This window comes from Myotis nattereri, assembly GCF_964212035.1.
Source record: "Myotis nattereri genome assembly, chromosome: 11".
NCBI lineage: Eukaryota > Metazoa > Chordata > Mammalia > Chiroptera > Vespertilionidae > Myotis > Myotis nattereri.
The window spans coordinates 26,362,711-26,390,596 of NC_138086.1; the positions used below are offsets into that span (position 1 = coordinate 26,362,711).

A 27,886-nucleotide genomic window follows, 5' to 3' on the forward strand; every position below is an offset into this window, starting at 1 on the left:
GTGACCACTGCCCAGGTCGCGGTGGGGTGCGTTCTGGCATAGGAAATACCACAGAGGGTGGGCCGCCTACCCGTTCAGCTTTTAACAGAAAGTAAAGAATACGCTCTCAGGGTACAGCTTGCTCTCCTTGGCCACAGCAGTCCATGCACAAGCGTCTGGTGAGTACCTGCAATGTTCTGGAAGCTTCCTGGTGTAAGGCAGCAGTGCCCTTCACCTGTAAGTCCAATATGAGCGGGTTTGTCTTTAGGATTGAACTTCAGTAACACATTTTGTGTCATCCATTGTTCACTACGTATCTACTATTGATTCTATTCATTGGTTTGGGACCCTTTCCTTTCTTCCTGCTTCAATCTGCCTCCCTTTTTCTTTGATATTGTATCTTTATTATCTAGGGCCCCCAAAAGCATAATATTACATTGTAGCTTTTAATGGCGGCCAATGGAGAAGGCAGCGACCCCAGTCACGAAGCGGCGCCCTGGCCCCTGGCACAGGAGCTGGAGCCTCGGGTGGCCCGCCGACGCCTGTCCCAGGCTCGCCACCGAGCCACCCTGACAAAGCTCTTCGGTAACCTCCGGAGAATCGTCTACCAGCAGTCTGACCTCACAGCCTCAAAGGTAGGAGGACCTGAGCGTGGGGAGGGAAGATCCTATAGGTGGAGGGGCTGTGGAGCCCGGTGGGGACGGGCCTGGAGATGCTCCTCCCCCCATTCCTACCCCTGAGGGCTGGGGCCTGCCTGGGTGGGTCAGCGGTCAGCTGTGGACACCGCATTGTGCTGCGTCTGCTGCTGTCTGGCTGTGCTCCGTGCCCTGCTCCACGAGGCCCGTCCGCCCCTGCAGGTGGAATCGGTCCCTCCTCCCGTGTGGCCCCACGGCCCTTTGTTTCTACCCCTGTTGGCACTAACTGAATGCTGGTTTGTGTTACCAGTAGTTGTTTCGGTGCCTGCCTCCCCTGATAGAATGTCAGCCCCTGAAAGCAGGGCTGGTTACCTGTTCGCCCCAGGCCCAGCACAGCTGTGTCCCCTCAGCATACATACCTGATGAGTGTGTCGCTCCAGACAGCCATCAGTGGTCAGAGTAATAAACGGTATTTAGCAGTTCTTGTTTTTTAATAATCTCACAGTTATCATTTTGACTTTAGTAATAATTTGGGGGCCCTAGATAATAAAGATACAATATTAAAGAAAAAGGAAGGCAGATTGAAGCAGGAAGAAAGTAAAGGAAGGAAGAGAGCAAGGGAGGGAGGGAAGAAGGAAGGAGTGGAGGGAAGGAGGGAGGGAAGAAGGAAGGAGTGGAGGGAGGGAGGGAAGGAGGATGGGAGTGTGGGAAGAACGCTTGTGATTCTAGTCTTGCAGAACAGGACATTCAGAGTTCAAGTTGATAGAGCACTTAAGTCTTCGTATCAACTGGCGTGCATGCATTTAACAAATAAAACTATTGTTAGACTCGCACATTTACTATTAACCAGGCGGGTGCACATTGTGACCAGTGAGCGGAAGTTCACGGGGAGCCTGCTGCCCGCCTGGGGCTGACATCCACTCAGGCCGCCTCTAAGTCACCATGTGTCCCACCGTCGAGTAGCACATGCAGTCGTTTGCCTTTTTGGCAGCCCTAGTAGTTTGCTGAACACAGCTTAATTGTTTCTGAATATTTTGGTGAGAAACATTAAACTTCATAAATAAATAAATAAATAAATAAATAAACGTCATGCCTTCTGCGCATCAGAACAAACTTCCTGCGCTTTTTATCAACAACGTGAAGGATGGTGATTTTTGCATCCCGGGGCCTCAGACCCAGGAAGGGGCTCCTGAGTCTGCAAAACCAGGCTGTGCAGTGGGAGACCGGCCTGTCAGCGTTGTCTGTCTCTGTCCTCAGTGGCAGGTTCTGAACAGGGCGAAGAGTCACATTCAGGAACAGGAACAAGTCTTGGATAATCTGCTGAAGGTGAAAGGTAACAGGTCCTACCGGCCACCCCCATCGCCCTCCCAGGGGAAGAAAGGCTGGTTGGTTTTTCTATTAAAAACAGAGACATTGGGTTAAGTGAAGTGAATGAATATTTACTGAGTACCTACTGTGTGCTAGGTAGGCACTGGGCTTGGCCAGGGGCAGGATGAGATTCACAGCCTGATTGACCTCAGGGTTGTCAGCTGCTGAAGGCACCTGACCTCACCTTGAGAGGCCAGAGAAGACGTGGGCCAGTGTTTGTCGGAACCTGGCTCCCTTCCTTGGCACTTGGTTTGGAACCAAGAGAGATGGCTGCTGGGAACTTGAGTTCAATGAGCTAGTGGAAGCTGAACTCTGAAAGGGATACTTTCGATGCCTTGAGTGAAACGGGCCAGTCCAAAAAGCCCTTTCTCTTCACATCTGGAAGGAGGGGTGCAGCTGGGCTCTTGACCCCCTACCACCAACCCCGGTTGGCTTCAGGGACCCCCATGCTCCCCTTGGAAAGACAGGAGAGACTCACCAAAGCCCAGCTTTCCCCCTTGCCTTCAACTCCCCAACAGAATCCTTCAAACTGCAGGATGGAAATGCAAACAGCTTGGAGGAGGTGAAGGAAAACTATGCCAGCATGTTCTCCAGAAATCACAGGTAAGACCCAGCCCTGGGAGCACCGGGGCTGCTGGTGTCGCCGTCCGCTGTCACGGAAACTGCTTTCCGCTGCAGCATGGGAAGAGCGGAGGAGGGCTGCTCACCGGTTAGAACCCTCTGGTGCTGGGGAGAATTCTTTCCTATTTTACCTTATAACATACCTTGGATTTTGTTTTCTGATGATAAAAATCTCTGCTTATTACAGAAAATATCAAGAGTACAGAAAAGCCCTAAAAGGGAAATTAAAATACATATTGTTCCACCTCAAGAAAAATCAATGTTAATTTCAAAGCATAGCCTTCCATTAAAAAAGTTTTTTTGCACATTATATTATGGAAAGGTGAGATCAAGTATTTATTTTGTATTATAGCTTTTACAAACTCAGTAGTGGCCTTATTGGCGGGTGCAGATGAAAACAAGGAAAATCCAAAGCTCAGCCTGATTCCCACGCTCCACAGGAGCCAAGAAAAGCCAGTGTGGACTTCTGAGAGTTTGGATCATGGATGGATGTTGACTTTTGCCAAGTGCTTTTTCTGCTTCTAGTGAGATTGTAAAAATCATACTATTTTAAAATCAAATATTGATAAGATTTTTAGTCTGTTGATATGGTGAGTTACATGGATAGATTTTCAAAGTTTAAAACAACTGTCTCACATTCATAGAATAAACCCCACTTGGCCATAATATATTAGCACACACGCGCGTGTGTTATATGACCTGTATGATGTATATCATATATAATATATCATATATATCTGCTAAGACTGTTAAGAATTTTGGTGTCAATGTTCATGAGGGACATTAATCTGTAGTTATCTTGTTTCTGTTTTCTCACCAGCCTGCTCCCAAATAAGGTTCATCCAGAAGACTTTGACAACTTGTACCCATTTGAGGAAGTCGGAAAGGATGCTGAGGAGGAAGACGAAGAGGAGGAAGAGGAAGAGGAGGAGGAGGAGGAAGACCAAGAAGAGGAGGAAGAGGAGGAAGAGGAGGAGGAAAAAGTGGAGCTCTTACACTCCCCAGTCACTTTGCCACACGACCTCATGGAATTTGAACGGTGTGAACAGCTGAGCGAGGTGGCTCTGTGCACAGCTGGAGCTCCTGTTGGGGAAGGGGCGAGGCTCAGCTGGGCAACGCTGCGGCCTCAGCGAGCGCTCAGGCCAGGCCCTGAGCTGTGGATGCTCAGAATTTCCATACAGGAGGGGCTGGGGGATGGGTTGGCAGAAAAGCTAAAGAAATAGTCTTGAAGTTACATTTGCATAGCACATAACTGTGTTTACTTAGACTGTGTTGGGGGTGCCTTTGGAAGGGGGGCGTTGATGGTGATTATAAGGGCTAGAGCCCCCTCTCACACACACCCCCGCAAAAGTCTGTTTTGGGCAGCATTATAGTAAGAAAGATGAGAATGGCTGGCTCAGACTCCCACTGCCACTCCCCGCCCTCCATAGACTGAGCCCCTTGACAGCCACATCAGCTTCCGGGGCGTTGGCTCAATAGATGGGAGGCTCTGTCCACAACTGAGCCTGATTCTCAGGCCTCAAGTCTAAGCGGGTGTCACATCACGTCCGCACATCCATGGGCTCAGAATTTTAAGCAGTTTTCCTGTGGGTGAGAGCTGCGCCAGCCACGCCTCTCACCGTCTGGTTTATAAGGCACAGGATCTGGGAGGATGTGAGGAAGGGCTGGGAAGCAGAAATCTGTCTCCATGGCCCCGGAGATGACATCTGCTCCCCAAGGCTCAGGGCCCCCAGAGACTAGCAGTGCCAAGCCCCTGGCACAGCACAGAGAGGGGGCCACACGGGGTCCCGAGGAGACGGCCTGGGGTGGGGGCCCTTCAGGTCTGGGAGCTGCTGTCTTTTCTGCTCCAGGTACCTCAGCTTTTACAAGCAGACAATGGACCTCCTGACCAGGAACGGGATTGTCTCCTCCCAGGACGTGGCCCTGCCCGTGGTCTCCGCGGCCATCTCCCACCTGTGGCAGACCCTCTCCGAGGAGAAGAAGGCCAGCCTCCTGCAGGCCTTGGAGCAGAAGCACAGCGGCCTGGCGGGCCTCGAGGGGGCCCCCCAGGAGCCAGCCTATGCCGAGGACAGCATGAGGGACAGTGGAGTCGACAGCCAAGGGGCCAGCTGCTCGCTCGAGTCCACCCCGGAGGAGGTGAGCGGTCCCTGGGCGTGGAGTGGAGGGGGTCACTCCAGCAAGTCTGAGGAGCTGTTCGGGTCCTGGCCCACGTGCTCAGTGTCTGATTTTCCTGACACCATCTCCACACCCACAGAAGAGCATTTCTTAGTCTTCGGCTTGTTTCCCGGGCTTTCCCTGGAGGTTATAGAAGAGAAGCCTCAGCCTGGCCCGAGTGGCTCAGTGGTTGAGCACCAACCTAGGAACTAGGGCCGTGATGGCGAACCTTTTGAGCTTGGCATGTCAGCATTTTGAAAAACCCTAACTTAACTCTGGTGCCGTGTCACATATAGAAATTTTTTGATATCTGCAACCATAGTAAAACAAAGACTTATATTTTTGATATTTATTTTATATATTTAAATGCCATTTAACAAAGAAAAAATCAACCAAAAAAATGAGTTCGCGTGTCACCTCTGACACGCATGTCATAGGTTCGCCATCACTGAACTAGGAGGTCATAGTTCAATTCCCAGTCAGGACACATGCCGGGGTTGTGGGCTCGATTCCTAGCCCAGTATGGGGCGTGATGGAGACGGCTGACCAATGATTCTCTCTCATCATTGATGTTTCTGTCTCTCTTTCCCTCTTTGATATCAATAAAAATATATATTCAAACACAATAATAATTAAAAAGAATGTTTTTAAAAAGAAGAGATGCCTTAGATCAGCAGTTCTCAACCTGTAGGTCGCGACCCCTTTGGGGGTCGGACGACCCTTTCACAGGGGTCGCCTAAGACCATCGGAAAACACATATATAATTACATATTGTTTTTGTGATTAATCACTACGCTTTAATTATGTTCAATTTGTAACAATGAAATTGGGGGTCACCACAACATGAGGAACTGTATTAAAGGGTCGCGGCATTAGGAAGGTTGAGAACCACTGTCTTAGATGGTTGTATCAGCTGGGCTTTTTATCTGCAAGTTCCTGGCTCATTAAACCCTGAAGAAATGGACTGCTCACACCCAGGGAGGTCCCAGGGCAGGGCGGGGTCTGGCCAGTGTCTCAGTGATGTGACCATGGACTCGGTTTGTCTCTCTGCTCTGCTTCAGCTTAAGGCTGGTTTCTCACCTTCCCTGTCCTCCCCAGTTTCCCTGCCTCTCTGACTCCCACAGCAATCGAGCTGTCATTCCTCTCTATCAGGTTAGAGAGAGAAAGATGTCCTGTGGCTGATTCTCAAGGACAAGGAAGAACTTTTCCAGAAATTCCCATCAAACGTCTTTTCTCTCATTGGCCAGATTTGGCCAGATTGACAGATTACTGAGCCAATGACTTGCATAATCAAGGTCAGATTGCATTTAGACCAGTCAGGCCCAATCTCTGAGAGGAGTGTCAGTTCTCATCCCGAAGAGCATTGCTACCGTTCAGTGAAGTTGGCTCTGGCCAACCCAGGGCTGGGTGACAAGGCCAGCAGAACAAGGAGCAGTTATGTCCCACGTAGAGACAGAGCCACTGTTCCTGTGGCTTCTGAAGTAGTTGCAGCTCCTGGTCCGTCTGGCGTGGTTCTGCTGTGGAACAGCTGTGTTCGGAGCCAGGCCTGGACTCTGGGTCGGCGGGTGCTGGGTGCTCCAGAAGGGCGGTGGGGCCTGCCTGTGCCCCTCCCGGGCTGGCTTGTGAGGGGGTTGCCTGGTGGGAGCAGCGTGTGGCCTGCAACTTCAGGGGACAAACTGGCCGAGGGCAGGGATTTAGGTCCTGGGCCCCTGCCCCCGGCCCGGGGGGAGGCACACAGAGGTGAAGGGCCTCTGGGAGCTCACTGACCCTCCCCAGATCCTGTTGGAGATGACCAAAGGGATAACTAAAAGAGGGCACAGGAAATGTCTAGAAAACCAGGAGGGGGCCATGCACAAGGCCAGAGTCCCAAGGGGTTCGGTTCAGGGGAACCACATTGTCTGAGGACTCGAAGGGCAGACACAACTCTGGGCGGAGAACCCCCGCTCCTCTCTGGGGGCTGCCTGTGTGACCGGTGCCGGATAAAACAGCCCGGCAGTGAAATTGTTCGTGTGAGAAGGTTCCGTGCAATAGTTCATCTAAAATTCAAATTTAACAAAGTATCCTGTATGTTTATTTGCTAAATCTGGCAATCTTAAGTGTATATCACATTCCTGTGGAATATTTAATATTCTTCAGCAAGTTAAGGAGAAGCGGGACCAAAAACTGTCTAAATAGCAAGATTCCCAAGTTGGGGATATATGCCATAATATGCCTAGGGAAAGGATGGAGGGAAAGAAATCATTATATGCTAACAATGGGCCTCTCCAGGTGGGATTGTTTCTTGGTGATTTTTATTTTTTCTATCGGTTTCTATTTTCACGATAAACATGTATTTCTTTTATAAAGCAGACAATATTCAATAATAGCTAATATGGCCCTAGCCAGTTTGGCTCAGTGGATAGAGCCTGCGGACTGAAGGGTCCCAGGTTCAATTCTGGTCAAGGGCACATGCCTGGGTTGTGGGCTCAATCACCAGTAGGGGGCCATGCAGGAGGCAGCCAATCAATGATTCTCTCTCACCACTGATGTTTCTATCTCTCTCTCCCTCTCCCTTCTTCTCTGAAATCAATAAAAATATATTTTTTAAAAAATAGCTAATATGTTTGAGCCATGATGTGCCTGGTGCCTCACACAGCTCTTATTTAATCCTTGCAAAACCCTATGAGTAGGCACTGTTGTGATTGCTGCTTATAGAGGAGGATTCGAGAGATGAGGTCTCTTGTCTGAGGTCACCCAGCTTACTGAGTGGCAGGGCTGGGTGTTGGCTCTCCTGCAGCCTAACTCCAGAGCCGAGTTATGGCTCAAATGGGCTCTGCACCTGCAGAGGTGTAGACGAGCCTTCCTCCAGGTAAACGGAGGCTCACCTCTGGCTGCTGCATCTCACGCCGTCTTCTTTAGAAAGAGGAAACCACCGTCCCCAGCACCTCCCTCTGGGGTCAGCAGTTTGTTCTGGGCGGGCAAGAGCTTCATATTCCCCTCCTGGGAAGGTCACCAAGCAGAGACCCTCAGAGTCTGATTGGGCCCAGCATTCATGGGCACGCCCTTCGGAGCTGAGGGGGAAAGAGAGACAGTCTTGCTCCTCATCCTGCGTCAGCCCAGGGCAAAGGTCAAACTGTTCTGTGCTTTCTTTCAGCTCCTTTTTGAAGATGCCTACGATGTGGCATGTTTCCTGGATAAAAGTGAGGCATCTAGCTCCAGGTGAGGACAGGGTATGAGATGGTGTGTGTGTACACATGTGTGTATTGTGTGTGCATGTGTGTACGTACATGTGTGAGTGTGTGCATATGTGTGTGTGGGGGGGGTACCCCTGCTGGGATGTTTCGGAGCCTCCCCTGCAGCCCTTCAGAGGAGTGCATTATTCAGTGGGAATTCTTGGGGATCCACTTTTTCCTGTGATTCGAAGCGGGCTGGTCCTAGGACTGTGCCATTGCCCTGGGGACAGTATTGTCTGGGGTTCTTCTGTGCAGAAAATTCTTCCATCCTGGCCCAGGGCTGACACACAGGTCATCAACCCCAGATTGTCCATGTTGCCCTGTTTCCCCGGGGTGAGGTGGCCACGGGCAGGTTACAGCCTCGGTCTGACTGAGAGGCGGCGGGGGGTCTGGCCCCGAGAAACTGAGCCAACATGGAAACAGGCCCCATGTCCCTCTCCCTTCCTCTCTGAAATCAATAAAAAATCTTTTTTCTGCTTTGCCCGGGAAAGGTGGGGACTGCTGCCAGAAGGTTCCCAGCTGGCTGGAATGTGAGGTCAAAATGCCAGCTGTCCTGGCGTGACTCCCGGCTTCTTTGCTCTGGGTCCCTGGGTCCCTGGGTGTTGGCCTCTCTCCTTGTCCCAGGAAGGCAGGGGGAAAGGACTCTGCAAAACAGGCCTTTTCTCTGCATCCGTGTTCCCCCTGAGACCTCCTGGGTGGAGGCATCTGAAGGGACTGAACTCAAGTGTGCGATGTGCCCGCAGGTGGGCCAGAGCCGTGGGGCGTCGCTGTAGAGGTGGACTCCTAGGGACAGAGGACATCTTGTCCCTTTGTTCCCGAGGCCATAGCTCAGGGCCCTACATTAGGATCCAGGAGCCAGTCCCCCCATTGTCTCACTTTCCCAGCGGGTGCCAGACGTGACATTGAGCTGAGGCGATGCAAACCTTCCAAGAAGGACTCCTGGCTCTCCGGGGACTCAGCTGGGTGTTTGAAAGTGCTTGGTTCACACCATCATCCGAGTTTTTAGGGGGTACGAGCAGAGGTCAAAGAGTAGGATTCAAAACATTGGCTGTTTCTCTCCTTCTCTGCCGTCAGTTCTCTGTTCGCCAGCTGCAACCCAGAGAACCCAGAAGAAAAGTTTCAGCTCTACACGCAGATCATCGACTTCTTCAAAGACCTCTGCTGTGCCCACACTCAGGAGAAGCAGGTAGGACGTGCGGAGTGGAAGACCTCCGCCCCCTCCCCTCCATCGGCAGGGCCCAGGTCCCTTGGGGGGAGCTAGATCTCACCCGGATCGCACCACAGGCCAGGTGGGGGCGCTCTCTCATTCTCTGTGGCCTGCCCATGGATGCTTGACTTCAACCTAAGGCAGCCTGTGGGATGGAAGACGTCGGGGAAACTGAGGGGAGAGAGAGGGATGCCCTTTAGGGCAGACCTTGATGTAGCGACCAGGTCCCAGGGCCTGGCTCGTCCCAGGAATTCCTAAATGTCCTGTGACTCCTTGCCTCCTTGCCAAGAGGCAGGGCTGTTTCCCCATCCAGACCCCGGGCAATATTTGCTCTCAGCTTTGGGAAGATGTTAATTTCTGGCGGTGGAACTTGTAATGACATAAGTAGCGCAGGTCTTGGTTAGGAGGTATATTCTGGAAGCTTTCTTGGGGGGAGGAGTTTATGCCTGAGCCACGAAGCTCCATAGCCATAGCTTTGCTGTACTAATTTAGAAAAACTACAGTTGTTGGTCTTAAAAGGTAAGCAGTAATAATGAGAGTGTCTGTGTAAAAATAACCAGGACAGCTTTTCAACAGGCTGGGGAGTCGCATGGCCCTTTTCCCACGGAGCCCTGGTGAGAACGCATTAGTTGCTCTCCCTGCCTCCTCGCTGCACTCGGGGCAGAAAAGGAAGAACAAGCAGGGGTGGGAGTAGCCACACAAAGCAGAGGCGCTCAAACTGGGATCACCTTGAGAGCGTCTTGGAAATGCGGGTTCCTGGGGCCCCAGCCCCCAAGGTGCTCACTCAGTGTTTCGAGGTGGGACCTCAGGAATCTGTATTTTGAACAGGTTACTCCAGAGCAAGCATGTCAAACTCAAAGGCTAACACGGGCCAAATAAACAAGGCATGCGGCCCACGGGCTGTGAGTTTGACCTGCTTGCCCTGGAGGTTCTGGTGCAGGAGGCCTGGGGCCTTCTGAGCTGCTGGTGTGAAGAGGGAACTTCCGTTCTCTCCCCATCCATCCCCCTGTTGGCTCCGTGGGAGGTGGCCGAGTGACACTTCATTGTTGGTGCCACACACTAGCACCAGCTCGGAGGTGCACAACTCCTCATTCTGGAGGCCAGAAGGCAAATGAAAGTGTGGGCAGGGCATGCCATCGTCTCTGGAAGCTGGAGGGAGGAATCCCGCCACGCCTGGTCCTCGCTTCTGGCGGCCCGCAGCCCTCGCGCTCCTGGCGGGCAGCAGCATCCCTTCAGCCGCTGCCCCTGCCTTCACAAGCCCTTCTTCTGTGCCTCTCGGTCCCTCTCATCTTCTTATAAGGATGCCAGTCATTGGGATTGAGGGCCACCCCGAGTCCAGGATGAGTTCATCTCAAGACCCTTAACTCATCATAATTGCAAAGACCCTCTTTCCAAATAAGGTGGACAAGAACTTGGGGGAACACTAGTCCACACACTGCAGCACCCCAATTCCTGAAAACACCTCTCACAGCTGTTGCTCTTGCAAACCTGCAGCTTCACATGCCTCAGACGCCATTTTCAGGGGCTTAAGGAACTAGAACATTTTGAACATTACTCGAGCACTTTGTGTGACAGACTTGAGTGTCTGGACCCCTTGCATCCCCTGTACTCCGATTCCCTCTTTTCTCAACCTTTGCCGTTGCCTTCACCCTGAATAAGGGGCCTGGGTGATCTTCCTCTGACCACCGGATCCCCCTTGGATACGCTGGCTCCCCGTGCACCTGCCCCTCAGGAGAGCACGAGAATGAGGACCTTTCTCCTGAGCTGGAAAGACTTCATCTGCAGGCTCATCCCCCAATCTGGCTGTCACCCTGGGACCAGGTTCCCCATTCATGAGATGGTTACCCGGGAATGCCTCCTAGGGCCCCAGGGGATCAACCCCAGACCAGCAGGGCTAACAGAGGACAGGGGTCATTTCCTGCTGGGGTGGGGAGAGGCAGCACGTGCAAAAACCCGGGGACGTACTTTCAGAGGGAGAGGTGACGGGGGATTCGCAGAGGTTGGCTGGCGTCCTTGTAAAGGGAATGAGGAACTCTTGCTAAACAGACATGGTGTTGCTTCTTGAAAAAAACAATCTCCTAACAGCGCACCCGTGTTCAACTTCAAGTTACCAAAAGGCACACAAGGAAAACAGTGTCTTTCCTACCAGCGCCCCTTGGTTACGACCCAGCCCTGCCTCAAAGGCCACCACCGCGACCAGTTTCTTGAACAGCCACCCAATGTTTATGTATTCTTTCAAACACAAATGGCGGTCTACTGTGCACCTTGCTTTGCATCTTGTCCTTTTTAAAAAAACATTTTTGACTTCTTTTATTTTTTAGAGAGAGAGGAAGGGAGAGGGAGGAAGAGAGAGAAACACTGATGTGAGAGAGAAACATCAAACACTAATTGGCTGCCTCCTGCATGCCCCGCACCGGAAATGGAGTCCGAGACCCAGGAATGGAACCAGCAACTTTTTGGTTCATGGGACGATGCTCAACCAATTGAGCTACACCAGCCAGGGCACTCTTGCCCTTTTAAATTAGTATGTCCCACAGAGAGAGAGCGATTACATTCTTTTTTTTGAAACATGGTGTTCCATTGGTAGATGCGTCACGGTGTAATTCAAAGTCCTCTATTGATAAGCATTTGGATAAAGCTTTAAGACTTCGCCTGCCTCTCTTCTGGGCTCCTGGAATTCCCCAGGATAGGAAAGAAGCCAGTCTGCAGTATCCAGGAAAAGCCTTGTTTGTAGTCAATGAGTAAAATGGACATGGGACCTTCCCCTGCCCTTACTTCCTGGCCGTAAGCTGGGGGTGAAGATGCAGCTGAAAAGATGTGGGTAGAGACTGAGGGAGCAGGGCACGCCTGCGTTGGAGGAGCCTCCTCACCCCCCAATCTGGCTGTCGCCCAGGGCCAGGAATCCTTAAAAAATATCAATCCTCTTCCACCCTGTGTGTTGCAGGAAGCAGACCTTCCCATAGACGACGAGCTGTTGATGTTGCAGTGCTTGGAGACCTTTGATGATGAAGATCTGTAGTGCAGAAGGGCTGGGAGGGGAGGCAATGAATGACGTGGACAGTTTCCAAGTCTGAATGCCCGCTGCACCTGCCTCGGCCTTCTGGGATATTTTGGATGGACTCTCCCAGAAGCATGTTGATGGTTTTCGTTTTGATTATTATAAAGCATTAAGAGCAGCGTGGCTCTGTGTTGGTCTCTCAGGGTTGTTTGGTGAAGGGGCTGTCCTGCAGGGCACACACCTGCTCCCCCTCTGCTCCTTTGGGCGGGGTGGTGCCGGGCGCCGCTGAGGCGCAGGCTCTGGCCTTCCCAGAGAAGGACAGGCAGCACCTGTCTGTGGAGGTGCCAGGATCCTGGGTACTTTCCGTGCACTCTGGGGTCAGGTTGTTGTTCTGCGGGGTTCTGGAGAGTCCTGGGGACCACCTGTCCATCCTGCATGCTCTGGGAGCCCGGAATGGTGCTGACCCCAAACGAGTGCTACAGGACACCAGTCAGGGTGGGACCAGCGACACCTGCTTCTTTTGGTGATAAAGACCCCTGAACGGATCCCATGCCAGGTCCCAGCGCTTTCCAGCGAGGCTCCTGGACAGAGAGTGTATCATGTCCCTGGGCATGTACCCTGGGAGTGATGTTCGGTCAAACATTATTCTAGATGTTTCTATGATGGTATTTTGGATGAAATGAACATGTAAATCAGTAGACTTTGAGTAAAGCAGGTTACTCGCCCTAATGTGGTGGGCCTTGTCTAATCAGTTGAAGGACCAACTAGCCCAAAAGAAAAGACTTAAGGAAGAAGGAATTCTGCCAATGACAGCCCTCAGAGACTCAGGCTGCAACTCTCCCAGCCTACTGGGGTCTACCCTGCAGATTTTGGACTTGCCAGCCTCCACAATCCAGGAGCCCATGGCTTAAAGGCTCTCTCTCTCTCTCTCTCTCTCTCTCTCTCTCTCTCTATCGCGCGCGCGCGTGTGTGTGTGTGTGTGCAGCACACATGTGCACATATAGTACATAGATAACACATGTATATATGTGTGGACATATATGTATGTAGGCATGTGAATATATGTATGTGAACATACACACACATGCTATTGACTTGTTATCTCTAGAGAACCCTGACGAATCCACTGAATGTACAGAGAGAATGGGGATGGGTTTGCGTGGCTCTTTACAGTTTACACATCTTAGCAACAGTAGCTCCCCTCCACCGAAGGCTGTTTCATCTGCCTGCCCCACAGCCCAGCTCTCACCGCTCACCGTCCTGTGATGCAGGAGGCAGCCCCAAGGACGCCCACTGGGGGTGCAGGGCTGCAGCTTTGTTGGCACCTGACTGTCTGCAAACTGCAGGGGCACAGAGGGGAGGGCCAGGAGGGGCACCGGGGCACCTGCCTCGTTGGGAAGAGACCTGTTCTTTCAGCCAACAGCGCCATCTCCGTCCCCTGCTCCACCCGAGGCCTCTTCTCCCAAGGCATCAAAATGTCCTAAGAACATGCAGACTGCGGGAGTTCCGATGGGGATGGACATCAGGCTACACTGGTTTCCATGACAGACAGCAGGGCTGGAGCCAGGGAAGGATGCAGCCTGAGGCCAGGCCGCGGACGGAGTGCCAGGTCACAGCATGCTTGTCATGGTCTTCACCGACTGCGTACTCGGCTGCCACAGTGTATGGGACGCTGGGAGTGCTCAGGAGGATGTGATCCCATGGCTGCACGGGGAGACCAGCACATTCTGGGTTGGGGTGGGGTGGAGAGGGCTTGGGGATGTGCATCAGAGAGACAGCCTCACATCCGGGTCTCTATGGCACCCTCTGGGCGCTCTCCTGAGAAATCCTGGGAGCAGAGTGTGAGCTGACTCACTCCCATCTCCCCTTTCCCACCAGGTTCCAGCCTGGGCCAGAAGGGGAGGAACCGGGTGCAGGAGGAAGTGCAGCACTTGGTGCCAATCCCACAGGGGAGGCCGTAGATCTCCAAGACCCGCATAGCGTCCTCCGACCCCTGGGCTTGATTCCATGCCAGGAAGCCTCGCTCCTCCAGACTTCCTGAGAGGAGACAGGGAGCAGTCAAGACTGGGCGCAGGGAGAGTGGGCGAAGGTGAGCTGGAGGGCGCCTCTGGTGCCCCCTGCAGGCACTCATGAGGTCTCCTCTCAGCGCCCTCCACCTGCCAACAGAGCCGCCAAGCCCATGGCAGGAATCACAGCTCAGCTCCACCCGGCTCCTCAGGCATCCCTGAGCCCCAGGTGGGGCTGACCGTGCAGAACTCGGGCAGGACCTTCTATGAACCACTGTCCTGTCATTGGGGCTGGCTTTTCCACACGTTAATGTTTCTGGAATGCAGACACATTTTACACGTGGAGGAGACAGGAATGTGGAAAAGAGAATAGAAGCAGATGCTATCATAGAGGTCCTTGCAAGAGGCTATGGGAGGGTCAAGAAGGGAGCATGGGGGCTCAGCCGGAGTGGCTAAGTGGTTGAGTGTCGTCAACCTATGAACCAGGAGATCACGGTTCGATTCCCAGTCAGGGCACATGCCTGGGTTGCAGCTTGATCCCTAGGGTCGGGTGTGCAGGAGGCAGCCGATCAATGATTCTCTCTCATCATTGATGTTTCTTTCCCTCCCTCTTTCTCTCTCTCTCTCTGAAATCAATGAAAATATTTTTTTTTAAAAAGAAAAGACGGGAGCATGGGAAGCCATCGATGATGGTAGCTCTGCGCTCTCCACCTTCCACACCCTCAGCACTTAGAGACCCAGTTGGCTCATCATCATACTTATCACCTCGAATGGCAATTGCTTGCTTTCTTGACTCTCTCCCACAGTAGCCTGTGGGTTTCTGGGAGGCAGGGGGCATGTCTTTCTGCTCTTCATATTCTCAGTTCCGGACCACCGGAAAGAAGCAAGTATTGCAGTGATGGCGAACCTTTTGAGCTCGGTGTGTCAGCATTTTGAAAAACCCTAACTTAACTCTGGTGCTGTGTCACATATAGAAATTTTTTGATATTTGCAACCATAGTAAAACAAAGATTTATATTTTTGATATTTATTTTATACATTTAAATACCATTTAACAAAGAAAAAGCAACCAAAAAAATGTCATAGGTTCGCCATCACTGAAGTATTATGATAAAGTGAGTCATAATCTTTGTGCTGGTGAAGTTTGTTTAAAAAAACACACAACAGCCCTAACCGGTTTGGCTCAGTGGACAGAGTGTCAGCCTGCAGACTGAAGGGTCGCAGGTTTGATTCCAGTCAAGGGCATGTACCTTGGTTGCGGGCACATCCCCAGTAGGGAGTGTGCAGGAGGCAGCTGATCAATGTTTCTCTCTCATCAATGTTTCTAACTCTCTATCCCTCTCCCTTCCTCTCTCTAAAAAAAAAATCAAAATCAATAAAATATATTTTTTAAAAAATAAAAAAAATAAAAACACACACAACATAATATCTGTGAAGCACAATAAAGTGAAGTGCAATAAAACAGGGTATGCCTGTACATAGCACCAGGAATACAAGTGCTCAAGGGGTTTCTATTAAAAACTAGAGGTCTGGTGCATGGATTTGTGCACTGGTGGTGTCCCTTGGCCTGGCCTGCAGGGATCAGGCTGAAATCGGCAGTCCAATATTCCCTGAGGGGTCCTGGAGTGGGAGAGGGCACTCTGCAAAGTTGCTGTCGCTCAGCAGCTCCTGCATTGAGCGTCTGCAGCCTGGTGGTCATGTGCATCATAGCTACCAGGCGGTTAGCCCACCTGGTCACTTAGGCTTTTATATATATAGACTAGAGGCCCGGTGCACAAAAATTTGTGCACTTGGGGTGGTCCCTCAGCCTGGCCTGTGCCCTCTCGCAGTCTGGGACCCCTTGGGGGATGACCACCTGCTGGTTTGGGCCCGCTCCCTGGGGAATTGGGCCTAAGCTGGCAGTCAGACATCCCTCTGGCAGCCTGGCAGCCCTTGGGGGATGTCCACTTGCCAGCGGGGAGCAAGCAAGCCTAAGCTACAGTCGGACATCCTTAGCATTGCTGAGGAGGCGGGAGAGGCTTCTACCACTACTGCTGTACTGGCAGCCATCAGCCTGGCTTGTGGCTGAGCAGAGCTCCCTCTGTGGGAGTGCACTGACCACCAGGGGGCAGCTCCTGCATTGAGCATCTGCCCCCTGGTGGTCAGTGTGTGTCATAGTGACGAGTCATTCCCAGTCTTTCAGCTGTTAGGGTCAGTTTGCATATTACCCTTTTATTATATAGGATAGAGGCCTGGTGCACGGGTGGGGGCCAGCTGTTTTGCCCTGAAGGGTGTCCCAGATCAGGGTGGGGTTCCTGCTGGGGTGCCTGGCCAGCCTGGGTGAGAGGCTGATGGGTGTTTGCAGGCTGGTCACACCCCCTTCAGGGTGGGGGTCCCCACTGGGGTGCCTGGCCAGCCTGGGTGAGGGACTGTTGGCTGTTTCCAGGCTGGCAACACCCCCTTTAGGGTGGGGGGGGTCCCCACTGGGGTGCCTGGCCAGTCTGGGTGAGGGGCTGAGGGCCATTTTCAGGCTGGCCAAGCCCCCCAGTGACAGAAGCTCCCAGCTTCTCCTTTTTTTCTTTTCTTTTTTAATTCTGGGATTTATTTACCTTCTATAATTGAAACTTTGTTGCCTTCAGTGGAGCTCAGAGCCGGCCAGGAAGCTTGGCTTCCTCCATCACTGGAGCAACCAAGCCTCCTGCTTGCTTCAGCTCCATGGCTGCCGGCCACCATCTTGGTTGGGTTAATTTGCATATAGTCACTCTGATTGGCTGGTGGGCATGGCTTAAGGCGTAGTGAAGGTATGGTCAATTTGCATGTTTGTCTTTTATTAGATTAGATATTAGTGAATGAGTGAGTGAATGAATGGATACCTGCATTCTCTCCCTCATCAATTAGACTGCAGGCTCTAAGAGAGCCAGGCCTATGTCTTTTTCTTTTTGCTTCTGATGTATTTATCACCTTAGAGCCCTGTGATGGGCTGAATTGTGTCCCCCAAAAAACTATGTTGAAGCCCTAGTGATTGTATTTGGAGATAAGAGCTTTTAAGAGATGACTAAGTTAAGGAGGGGGGCTTTGGGGTGGGCCCTAGTCTAATCTGATGGGTGTCTTTATAAGAAGAGGAGACTAGGACACATAGAGAGAGCCCAGGGATGCACACCCACAGAGGAAAGGGCAAGTGAGGACACAGTGAGAAGGCAGCCGTTTGCAAGCCTAGGAGAGAGGCCTCAGGAGAAACCAACCCTGCCAACACCTGGATCTCAGATTTCCAGGCTCCAGACTGTGAGGAAATACATTGTGGTTGTTTAAGCCCCCAAGAAAGCTAATACAGACCCATATGCCCCCAAGAAAGCTAATACAGACCCGTATGCCCCACCCAGAGCCATGGCCCATGCAGACTGTGGCCAGCCTGACCTGGTAATCAGTGCTGGAGAAACAAGGCGAGTGGCCCACATGCTGGCCACCTACCAGGACAGCTAGCTTACAGCGCGAAGGGAGCCCTACCAGGGATGGTGTTGTCCAGTAGGAAGGCCAGAAATCCACCAACAAACATGCCCGTGGTCAGTAGCACCTGGATGACCTGGTCCAGCTGGAGAATCCCTGGAGTGGAGATAAAGTGATGAAGATTCCCAGGGCGCGAGGGCCCCATTGGCCCAGCCCCTGGAGTGGTCATGGTCCTGAGGCTGGCAAGTCACCTGTCTGGAGCAGGTCCGAGTTCTTGCTCACCCAGTTGGGAATGGTGAGCCCACAGTAGATGGAGAAGCCAAAGACAAAGAGGTTCCTGGACGAGTTCATGTCCACGTGCTGCAGGGAGAGAGGCCCCGGCCGCCCGGAGATGCCAGTGCTGTGGCTGCACCCCCAGCTGACACCCCTCCAAATGCCCCTTCCTCCCACCGCCACCATAGGTGTGGGGGCAGGAGGCTGAACTCAGCAACACATGCTCTCAGTGGACAAGCCAAGCTCCAATTCCCACTTGACCTTGGGAGCTGAGTGGTTTGGGTAATCCAATTCAAACTGATACAATTTCTGGTTTGGGGTGCTTCTTTTTTTAAAAAAAATATATTTTATTGATTTTTTACAGAGGGAGAGAGATAGAGAGTCAGAAACATCGATGAGAGAGAAACATCAATCAGCTGCCTCCTGCACATCCCCCACTGGGGATGTGCCTGCAACCCAGGTACATGCCCTTGACCGGAATCGAACCTGGGACCTTTCAGTCCGCAGGCCGACGCTCTATCCACTGAGCCAAACAGGTTTCAGCTGGGGTGCTTCTATTTCTTCCATTGGGGGCCAGTGTGGTTACTGGGACCAAGGATCCTCCCTCTTCCCCTTCCCTGGCCCTGTTCCACTCATCTCAATCCTGTGGGCTCCTTCCAGGGTGGGAAGTGCTGCTGCATTCCCACGGGCGCCCGGCTCACCTGCAGATTGGAAATCCCCACGGCTGCGATGATCCCGAACATCACGATGAACATGCCTCCGATCACGGGGGTCGGGATGGTGGCAAACGCAGCTCCGATCTTCCCAAAGACACCCATCAGGAGCAGCACGCAGCCCGAGGCGACAATCACCATCCTGCTCCCCACCTGAGGCATCGGGGAGATGGAGGAGGGGCTCAACACCAGCCGGGCCCCATGCCACCGGGGCCTCCACCCTGCTCCCGGGGACTCACAGCAGCAGCAGCAGCACCTAACCCCAAAGTGGCCCCCCTCTGCTCTCACATGGAAAGATGGGGGTGTAGCCAGGTGGCAGCTGAAGACTCAGGTCTGGAGGCCTAACCCAGGCTGGGCCAGAGGTAAGTGGCCTCCCACCCAAATTTCAGAAAGTAAGGCACTTCTCCAGGGTTCACAAAGCCACTGACTCCTCCGGGTGCCAGGAGAGGCTTTCTGCCTGTGGAATGGCCACAGCCAAGAAGGGCAAGTGTGGTAAGCGGAAGGATGGTCCTTCGAAGAATCACGTCCTCATCCCCAAACCTGTGCATATGTCACCTTGCCGGGCAAAAGGGACTTTGCAGATGTGATGACGTCGAAGGTTTTGAGATGGAGAGTATGCTGAGCGATGCAGGGAGGCCTGATAATCACATGGGTCCTGATAAGCAGAGCACCTTTCCTGGCTGTGGTTGCAGGGAGATGTGACTCGGAAGAGAGGCCGGAGAGAGGCAGCATTGCTGGCCTGGACAGTGGGGGATGGGGAGCCGTAGCCCAGGCACGTGAGGGGCCTCTAGCTGATGGGAAAAGCCAGGCGGCGGCTTCTCCTCTGGAGCCTCCAGGAAGGAACACCGCGCTGCCAGCACCTCTATCTCACCCCCATGAGACCATACCAGCCTTTCGGCCTCCGGATCAGTAAAGTAAATTTGGGTTGTTTGTAATCACCAAGTTTGTGTTCATTTGTTATAGCAGAAATAGGTGACTAATACATTGAGTGACAGATTTAGGTCCCCGACCTGCCCCCAGGAGCCACCGTCAGCAGCCTTACCTTGGTGATACCCAGTGCCCCGATGTTCTCGCTGTAGGAGGTGGTGCCATTCCCTGTGCCCCAGGCCCCTGCCAGCAGACAGCCGAGGCCCTCAATGCCAATGCCACGGTTGATGGCATGCTTTGGAGGGGGCGGGGCCCCCACCAGCCGGGCACAGGCATAATAATCGCCCACTGATTCCACCATGGAGGCGATCACCCCGGCGATGAACCCAAAGACCCCAGCCAGGCTGATGGTGGGGAGACCCCACTGTCCTGAAAAGGCAATGCAGAGGGAATGTTAATCCAGAAGATAACAGGGTGCTGAACCCCAATAATGTCTTTGCTGGAGGCGTCCCTGGAAGGCTTTGAAGACCGGGCAGCATGTCTTCAACCCCACAAGAGTCCAGCAGCTTTGGCTGACTCCTGCCCTATCCTTTCTCCTCGGGGCGGGGCAGACATGCTGACCTTGAGGTCACTGTGCACAAAAAGAGCCAGCAGTGGGGTGTCTCCCCAGAAAGGCCTTGACGCATTTGGAAGATGAGAGTCTCACTCGGGCCAGGGCAGCCCCGTGGAACCTGATTATTCATAGGCCCTGAGCCAAGAACTGCGGGAAAGCAGACCAGAAGAGGCTAAGGGATGGCCTTGAACTTGTCTCCCCCAACAGGTTCTCATTCAGTCCCAGGCCTCCCTTGTGTGGGATCTAGCGAATCCGAGGGGAGACCCCAGATCTGGCTGGGAGGTGGGGACCTCTCTGTCCTCTCCCCTCTCCCAGGCTCACAGCTCTGAGCAGCGTGGAGGGGGATGAGATGTAGGCCAGCTCAGGGGGAGGCCGAGAGGGGGAGCGTCTTGTCCAGCAGTACAGTAGTAAATATGGGTTGTTTGAAGCCACTAAGTTAGTGCTAATTTGTCACAGTAGAAATAGGAGGCTAATTAATTGCGTGACAGATTTAGGTCCCCCACCTGCCACCGTCAGCAGCCTTAGCCTGGTGACACCCAGTGCCCGACATTCTCGCCATTGGAAGGGGTACTATTCTCTTCCCCATAGGATTCTTAGGATAGCCCAGGGGTCTCCTTCTCCTCTTTGGGGTCTGACATGGACTCCCCAAGGCCTGTCCCTCACCGTCAGATTCCTTGGAGGAAAACCCAGCCCCAGCCCTATTCAACTCTCCATCCCGTGCCCTGGGTCCCACGGGCAGCCCCAGGAAACGTGCCCCAGGCCAGAAGGGTCCCCTCTTCTCATTACCTGGGTAAGGGAAGCGGAACCAAGGGGCTTGGTTCAGGACGTCGCCTTTGGTGTCTGTGCGGGCCAGGTACCCGTAGGCGGTGGGGGCCGAGGGGAGGGTGTTGGTCTCCGTGAGCGCGAAGCACAGGAGCCAGGAGATGCAGAGCGCCAGCAGCACCTGCCAGAGGAAGGAAGCGCCTTCACCACCAGCTGCCCCCGGCCCCGCCCTTGCCACCCCTCCCCGAAGGCCCTTCCAGGGACGACGGGAATCAGCCGTGCTGCGGACAATCAGCACATTAACAGCGCGGAGGGGAGAAAATAAACAACGGGGAGCCCTTGTGTCAAACAGGCAGGATGTCTACCAATGTGGGCGCTTATTACGTAGTCCGTCTCCCTTTCTGCTGTTTGCTGGTCACATGACCTGGGATCAAATCCTATGAGCCTCAGTGTGCTCATCTGTGCAATGGAGCTACAGTCACTGTACTGTGGAGCCTGAAGCGGGCGTTTTTACAGCAGGCCCTCAGATATACGACTTTTCATTCCTGGGGGCTGAATTTTTCATTTCAAGTGACTCATATGCACACGACATTTTGGAACCACTGGCCTACAGGGGCGTTGAAGGATCAATGAGATCACTACATGGAGCTATTGTCTCACAATGTGAAGTGCAGTTCACAGTCAGGTGAACCTGAAGACACCTGCGTGATGGACAGCTGCATATACTTGACGGTGTGGTGCACATTCCACAGAGAAGGCTCTGCAAAGGGAGATGCCATCGTCATCACGGGGCACTTGAATTACCCAGGAGCCACTGAGAAAGGACCGGATCTAAGCATCTTGTCCCTTAGTTTTATATAATTAGCCGTGAGCCTGGCTGTCTCCCCAGGTTCTCGCTGTGAATGGCCTCGGAACAGGAGGAGGCTGTCCCACCCCGGTGCCCAGAGCAGCACCCAGGGCAGGATTCTCTGCTCCTGGAAGAGAAGCACTGAAGGGAGCCCTGGAATGGCATTACCCCAACGGCCAGGAAGCGTTCCCACAGACCACAGGTGGACTAAGGAAGGTCACGGAGGGGAGGCCACTGCAGATGGGGGACCATTTGATTGGGGGCCATCCAGGAGTACAAGACACTGCCCCTCACTCTCCAGGTGAGTCAACTCAGAATGGAAGAGGGTGGGGAGTCCTTCTTACAGGGAAGAGCTGAAACAGGTGGACGCTAGACGTGTGACACTTCTCCTGTCGTCCATAAAGGGGCACAGGCACTGGGATGTGCTTCAGGTATTGAGAAAACAGCATGATGAGGAAGATGGTCCTGAAACAGAAACACCACACCCCACCTGGAAGCTGGGGCCGCCCTGAGCAAGAGTCCAGGATGCTGAGTCCCCGGGGGAGGGTCCCAGCCAGGCCCTCCTCTGCAGCCCAGGCAGCATCCTGCCGGCTCTGGGAAGGAGGGCTGTTCCCAGAGAAATAGTGGGAAGTGGGGGGCAGGGGTGGCATTCCCTGTGGGTGGCAGCTGAATGGACCCAGCAGTTGGAGCTCACGAGGCCAGGGTCTGAGATCACCTTCTCTCCCAGGTCATTCAGCAGGTGCTGTGGTCAGACCACAGTGGGCAGAGTGAACGGTAATGCCCAGCATCATCCTCAAGCCCTTCAGAGCTCTGTTTGCATGTGGGGGCCTCTGTCCAGGAAGCTGTCCTGATGCCCTGAGCTGGTGTCACCACCCGTCCCTGAACATGCCCGGCATTCTCCCTCTCATCACTGTCTCCTGGCGTCAGCCTTCTCTCACCCACACTGTAATATGAGGCCATGCTTTGCTCCCTTCCCAAGTGCCAGAGGTTTACAAACAGTTGCTCAATGAGAACCTAGTAGGCAGGGAACTGGTGGTATCCACTTACTGTGAACCCCACACAAAGTACTTTATTCTTCACTGCCCGTGGTTACCCCATAGTCTGTGTGTACTAACGACATAGTAAATAGCAGTAATGATCTATATATATAAAAGGCTAAGCAACTGTCCAACAGTCTGACTATCCGGTAGGTATGATGCACACTGACCACCAGGGGGCAGATGCTCAACGCAGGAGCTGCTGAGCTGCAGTGACTTGGCAGTGGTGGTTCTCGGGTGACGCACCCTGAAACCAGGGAGGAGGGAGCCTGATTCCTGAAGGGGCTGTGTGATTCCACCTTCGGCTGTGGGTTATGTTGTTGCTGGGGCACTGTCGGCTCCAAATCTGGTTTACTGCACACGTGTTTGCGTCCCAAACCCTGTACAACAGCAACTTTGCAGAGTGCCCTCGCACACTCCAGGACCCCTCAGGGATGTTGGAGAGCAGGTTTTGGCCCTATCCCCACAGGCCAGGCTGAGGGACCCTACCTGTAGGAGGGACTCTGCTCGCTCCGCAGACGCTCTTCGAGCTGCAGCACCGGCCCAGGTGGGACCACGGGAGGTCGGCTCCCGGGCGTGGCCAGCCCATCTCATCCAGTCCCACCCTGCCGGCCACCTTCTAATTAATTTCCTTTCAATGTGCACGAATCCATGCACCCGGCCACTAGCAAATTAGAAGCAGCAATCTCACTGCTTTTCAAGGCATCATAATGTTCTTGGAAGTACTTGAAAAGCACAGAGTTGGCCAATATCCAGGACTCTTAGTATTCTTGCTGAGTCATCTTCCACCAAAGAGAACTCAGGCGGCTCTCCTTCCCCAGAGAGGACTTACATGGCGGCGATCCCCCAGTGGGCCCCGGCATCATTGCCCGCAGAGTCGAAGAGAGGCAGGGCCACCAGGGAGATGGTCGGAGCAATGGTCAAGGGGCCAATGAAGCGCATGAGATAGCCAACCAGTCCCGAGAAGCCCAGGAGCATCTGGAAGCAGGAAGCGGCCATGATGACGCCCTGCAACTGAAGAGCAGGCAGCTCAGGCATCTGGGAGCCTGCAGCAGAGGGCGGGCCCCAGCCAGGCCAGCCAGGCCACTGCTCCGGCTGGTCACCCCTGGGTGCTGTAGTCAGAGGCAGTGCAGGGGCAAAGCGGGACCCTAGAGGCGCTGAGGGAAGGAGAACTCTGAGTTCACTCCTCTCTCTAGTTCTGGACTAGCTGTTGGACATTTTCACTTAATAAGAACCTTCTCAGGAAGTAGCCTTCGAAAGCATTTATTGACCTAGCCAGTTTTCTCAGTGGTTAGAGTGTCGGCCTGGGGACCTGAAGGGTCACGGGTTCGATTCCCGGTCAAGGGCATGTACCTCCGTTGCAGGCTCTATCACCCAGCCCAGGTCAGGGAGCATGTGGGAGGCAACCAAGTGATGTGTCTCACATCAATGTTTCTCTCTCTCTCTCCTCTATCCCTTCCACTCTCTCTAAAAATCAATAGAAAAATATCCTCAGGTGAGGATTAAAAAAACAAAAGTATTTATTGATCATAATGACTCTTTTTAAAATACATATTTTTATTGATTTCAGAGAGGAAGGGAGAGGGAAAGAGAGCTAGAAACATAAATGATGAGAGAGACTCACTGATTGGCTGCCTCCTGCACACCCCACATTGGGAATCCAGTCTGCAATCTGGGCATGTGCCCTGACAGGGAATCGAACTGACTTCCTGGGTCATAGGTCGACACTCAACCACTGAGCCACACCAGCTTGGCCTGCCTTTTGTGGTTTTAACTGAGCATCTATTTGATTCCATTTTATCTCCTTTCTTAGCATTTTCTCTTCTTTTTAAACTTTCCTTTTTGGTGGTTGCCCTAGAGCAGTGGTTGGCAAACTCATTAGTCAACAGAGCCAAATATCAACAGTACAATGATTGAAATTTCTTTTGAGAGCCAAATTTTTTAAACTTAAACTATATAGGTAGGTACATTGTTATTAACTTAATTAGGGTACTCCTAAGGCTTAGGAAGAGCCACACTCAAGGGGCCAGAGAGCCGCATGTGGCCCGCGAGCCGCAGTTTGCCGACTACAGCCCTAGAGTATGTAATATACATTTACGGCTAATCCAAGTTCAGTTTTAAATAGCTTTAAAATACTTTATGGGGAGTGTGAGCACCTTACAATAGCACAGTAATCCTAATGCACCCCACCTGTCCATTGCTGTCATTCATTTCACTTAGCAGCCTAAGACTATACATAGAAACCACCATGACCCCGGAAGGTGAGGCTAAAACGGGCCTGATTTTAAAAGCTGACCTTGCCATCTCTTCCCCGTTTTCTACTTTTCCTGCTACCACCATGTCCTTAAAACAGAATCACCGCTCAGTTTCACCTTTCCGTACTTCTCGGTCCCGGCAGGTAATGGCATCCCTATTGGCCCTATACGCGCCTCGCTCTGGTGGCTGGGATTGTGATGCACAGGTGGTCGGCCGGCCCTCAGCGGTTTCAAGACTTGAGACGCGTGTGGACAAGAATAACTCAGTGAAACACGGAGAAGCCGCCTTAAATTCCAACAGGCTGGCCTAGCGAGGAAAACCAATCGATCAAACAGTTAATAAAAGGAGGTCGAAACCTGTGACGTTCTCCGGTTTATAGCACTGGTGAAAGCGCGGGACCAGCAGATGGAGCTCAAGTACCGGAGCTGGGACTCCGGGTTGGGGCTCATTGTACTGAACACTGGGAGGCGATGTGGGAATAAGCGATAGCGTCTATTCCAGCGGTTCTCAACCTGTGGGTCGCGGCCCCTTTGGGGGTCGAACGACCCTTTCACAGGGGTCGCCTAAGACCATCGGAAAACACATATATAATTACATATTGTTTTTGTGATTGATCACTGTGCTTTAATTATGTGCAATTTGTAACAATGAAATTGGGGGTCACCACAACATGAGGAACTGTGTTAAAGGGTCGCGGCATTAGGAAGGTTGAGAACCACTGGATTCCTTCTCGTAGGTCAAATATGGGTAGGAATAGGGATCTTGTACCATGTCCCTCCTCTGACGTCCCTCTTCCTTTATGCTTCGGGTTCCGGGGATGTGACCCTGGATGCAGCCATGAGGCTCGGGGGGTGGGGGGTGGTACTGAACATGGATGGGGGTGGGCTGCAAGATGCACCCGCTGGTGTCAGGCTTCCTGGCCTGGCTCCCAGGGATATCTAGGGAACAGACTGCTCAGTTCAGGAACGTCCCTGGTTCAGTTCTAGTCAGCCTGCAATAAGTGGGGCAATCCGTGGGGTCACGTTCAGGCCTGAACAGACTTTGTACTGGAGCCCCATCACCGTGGGGTGCTTGGGTAAGCCTGCTCCTGCTCTGCCGCGGGTGACCCCGGGCCCAGCTCCAGAACGAGGTGTTTCAGGTCAGCGGGCAGCTTTCTGGAAATCTGAAGTGACCTTCATTCTCTCAGATAGTACCCCACCCACCAGCCATCAGATGAGGATGTTGAGATCTGGAAACTACCTGGTTTACTGTCCCTGGGGGTGTGGCTGAACTCTCTGCCAAGAATCCTGAGTATCGATCGCTTAGATAAACCCACCTGGAGCCTGGCCGAGCTTCAGAGTGCACGTTAGGCCAGCAGCTCCTTTCCCCTGACGATACACCTGAATCAAGCAGGTGTCAGGTTTTACAGTGGAGAAGCACACGGGTACACCTGTCCACGGTGGGCAGACTGAGCGGACAGCCCCCACTAGCAGATGCCTGGTCCTGCACATTGGTTTTCCCCTTAATCTGTGCAATCTACTGTGGATATGGGCAATATGGTGCTTGTGCATCTATGAAAAACTTGCAGCAGCCGAACCGGTTTGGCTCAGTAGATAGAGCGTCAGCCTGCGGACTGAGGGGTCCCAGGTTCGATTCCAGTCAAGGGCATGAACCTTGGTTGCGGGCACATCCCCAGTAGGGGGCGTGCAGGAGGCAGCTGATTGATGTTTCTCTCTCATCGATGTTTCTAGCTCTCTATCCCTCTCCCTTCTTCTCTGTAAAAAATCAATAAAATATATTAAAAAAAAAACTTGCAGCAGAAAGTTGGGAAAACTCTAAGTGCTTAGTAACTGTGACCTGCTGCTACTATCATCACCATCATCACCATTATCATCATCATCACTACCATCATCATCATCATCACCATTCTCCTCCTCATCATCATCACTGTGATGTGTCTCTCTCCTCTTTGCTGTCCTCGCACTTAGCACAACCCTTGGCATCAACAATGACATTTGATGACTTTTAATAGAAGACGAGAGTACTACCCGCTGCCCTCTCTGCCTCCTGGGACTGGCGAGGCAAAGGCTTGCCCTCTTCCTCCTTGAAATATGTGTTTCCAAGTAAACCTATTCCTTAGCAATATTTCTAGATACATCTTCAGTCCCTCTTCCTCTTTTCCACCTGGCAGCCCAATCCCTCTCTTGCTCATCACCCTGCTTGATTTTCTTTATTACACATATGACTCCCTGAAATTCCCCCTTTTTATTTACTTATTGGGATATTTTTGTCTCTCCCTCCCTCCCTGGCCTGCGCATCCACTCACTGTGACTAGGACAGTGGTCGGCAAACTCATTAGTCAACAGAGCCAAATATCAACAGTACAACGACTGAAATTTCTTTTGAGAGCCAAAGTTTTTAAACTTAAACTATATAGGTAGGTACATTGTTATTAACTTAATTAGGGTACTCCTAAGGCTTAGGAAGAGCCACGCTCAAGGGGCCAAAGAGCCTCATGTGGCTCGGGAGCTGCTGTTTGCGGACCATGGGACTAGGACATTAGGCCCTCCTTGTCTATCTTATCTACAGCAGCATCTTAACGCCCAGGACTTTGCCTAGAGGTGAATTGACAATGAATGTTGAACAAATGAATCAACACAGTAACCCCCACTGAGTACCCCTCCACTCCACACACCGACCCCACCCCCTCCCTCATGTCCCGTTACCTCTCGGATCCTCTTCTGCCACTCCTCGGTGAATTCAGGAGAGCTGGTGTTCACCTGGCTCGCATTGAGTGTCCACTCGGGACACTTCCAGGTGGGAAGGGAGAACATGGCCAGGGAGGGAGCCACAAAAGCAAACGTCCCTCCTTGGAGAATGGGCAGCCTGGAGGAGGGGAGAACACAGTCACCCCACAGTTCTTTAGCACTGGTCTG

General features: G+C 52.7%; 2 protein-coding genes across 2 annotated transcripts; one reads left to right on the forward strand and one right to left on the reverse strand.

Moving 5' to 3' along the window:
• Nucleotides 1-428: 428 nt before the first annotated feature.
• STRA8 (stimulated by retinoic acid 8) lies at nt 429-12,352 on the forward strand (the record flags this gene model as incomplete). The annotated part of the gene is made up of 8 exons (XM_081102646.1): nt 429-614; nt 1,872-1,947; nt 2,501-2,585; nt 3,424-3,642; nt 4,454-4,739; nt 7,891-7,955; nt 9,044-9,155; nt 12,121-12,352. 8 exons carry the CDS (start codon nt 429-431, stop codon nt 12,193-12,195), a joined length of 1,104 nt encoding a protein of 367 aa, XP_080958772.1. The 3' UTR covers nt 12,196-12,352.
• LOC308527068 (solute carrier family 23 member 2-like) lies at nt 12,346-27,784 on the reverse strand (the record flags this gene model as incomplete). The annotated part of the gene is made up of 6 exons (XM_081102398.1): nt 12,346-14,104; nt 19,632-19,885; nt 20,856-21,012; nt 22,023-22,143; nt 23,548-23,729; nt 27,677-27,784. The coding sequence occupies 6 exons, from the start codon at nt 27,782-27,784 to the stop codon at nt 13,955-13,957; spliced, it is 972 nt and encodes a 323-aa protein (XP_080958524.1). The 3' UTR covers nt 12,346-13,954.
• Nucleotides 27,785-27,886: the final 102 nt, after the last annotated feature.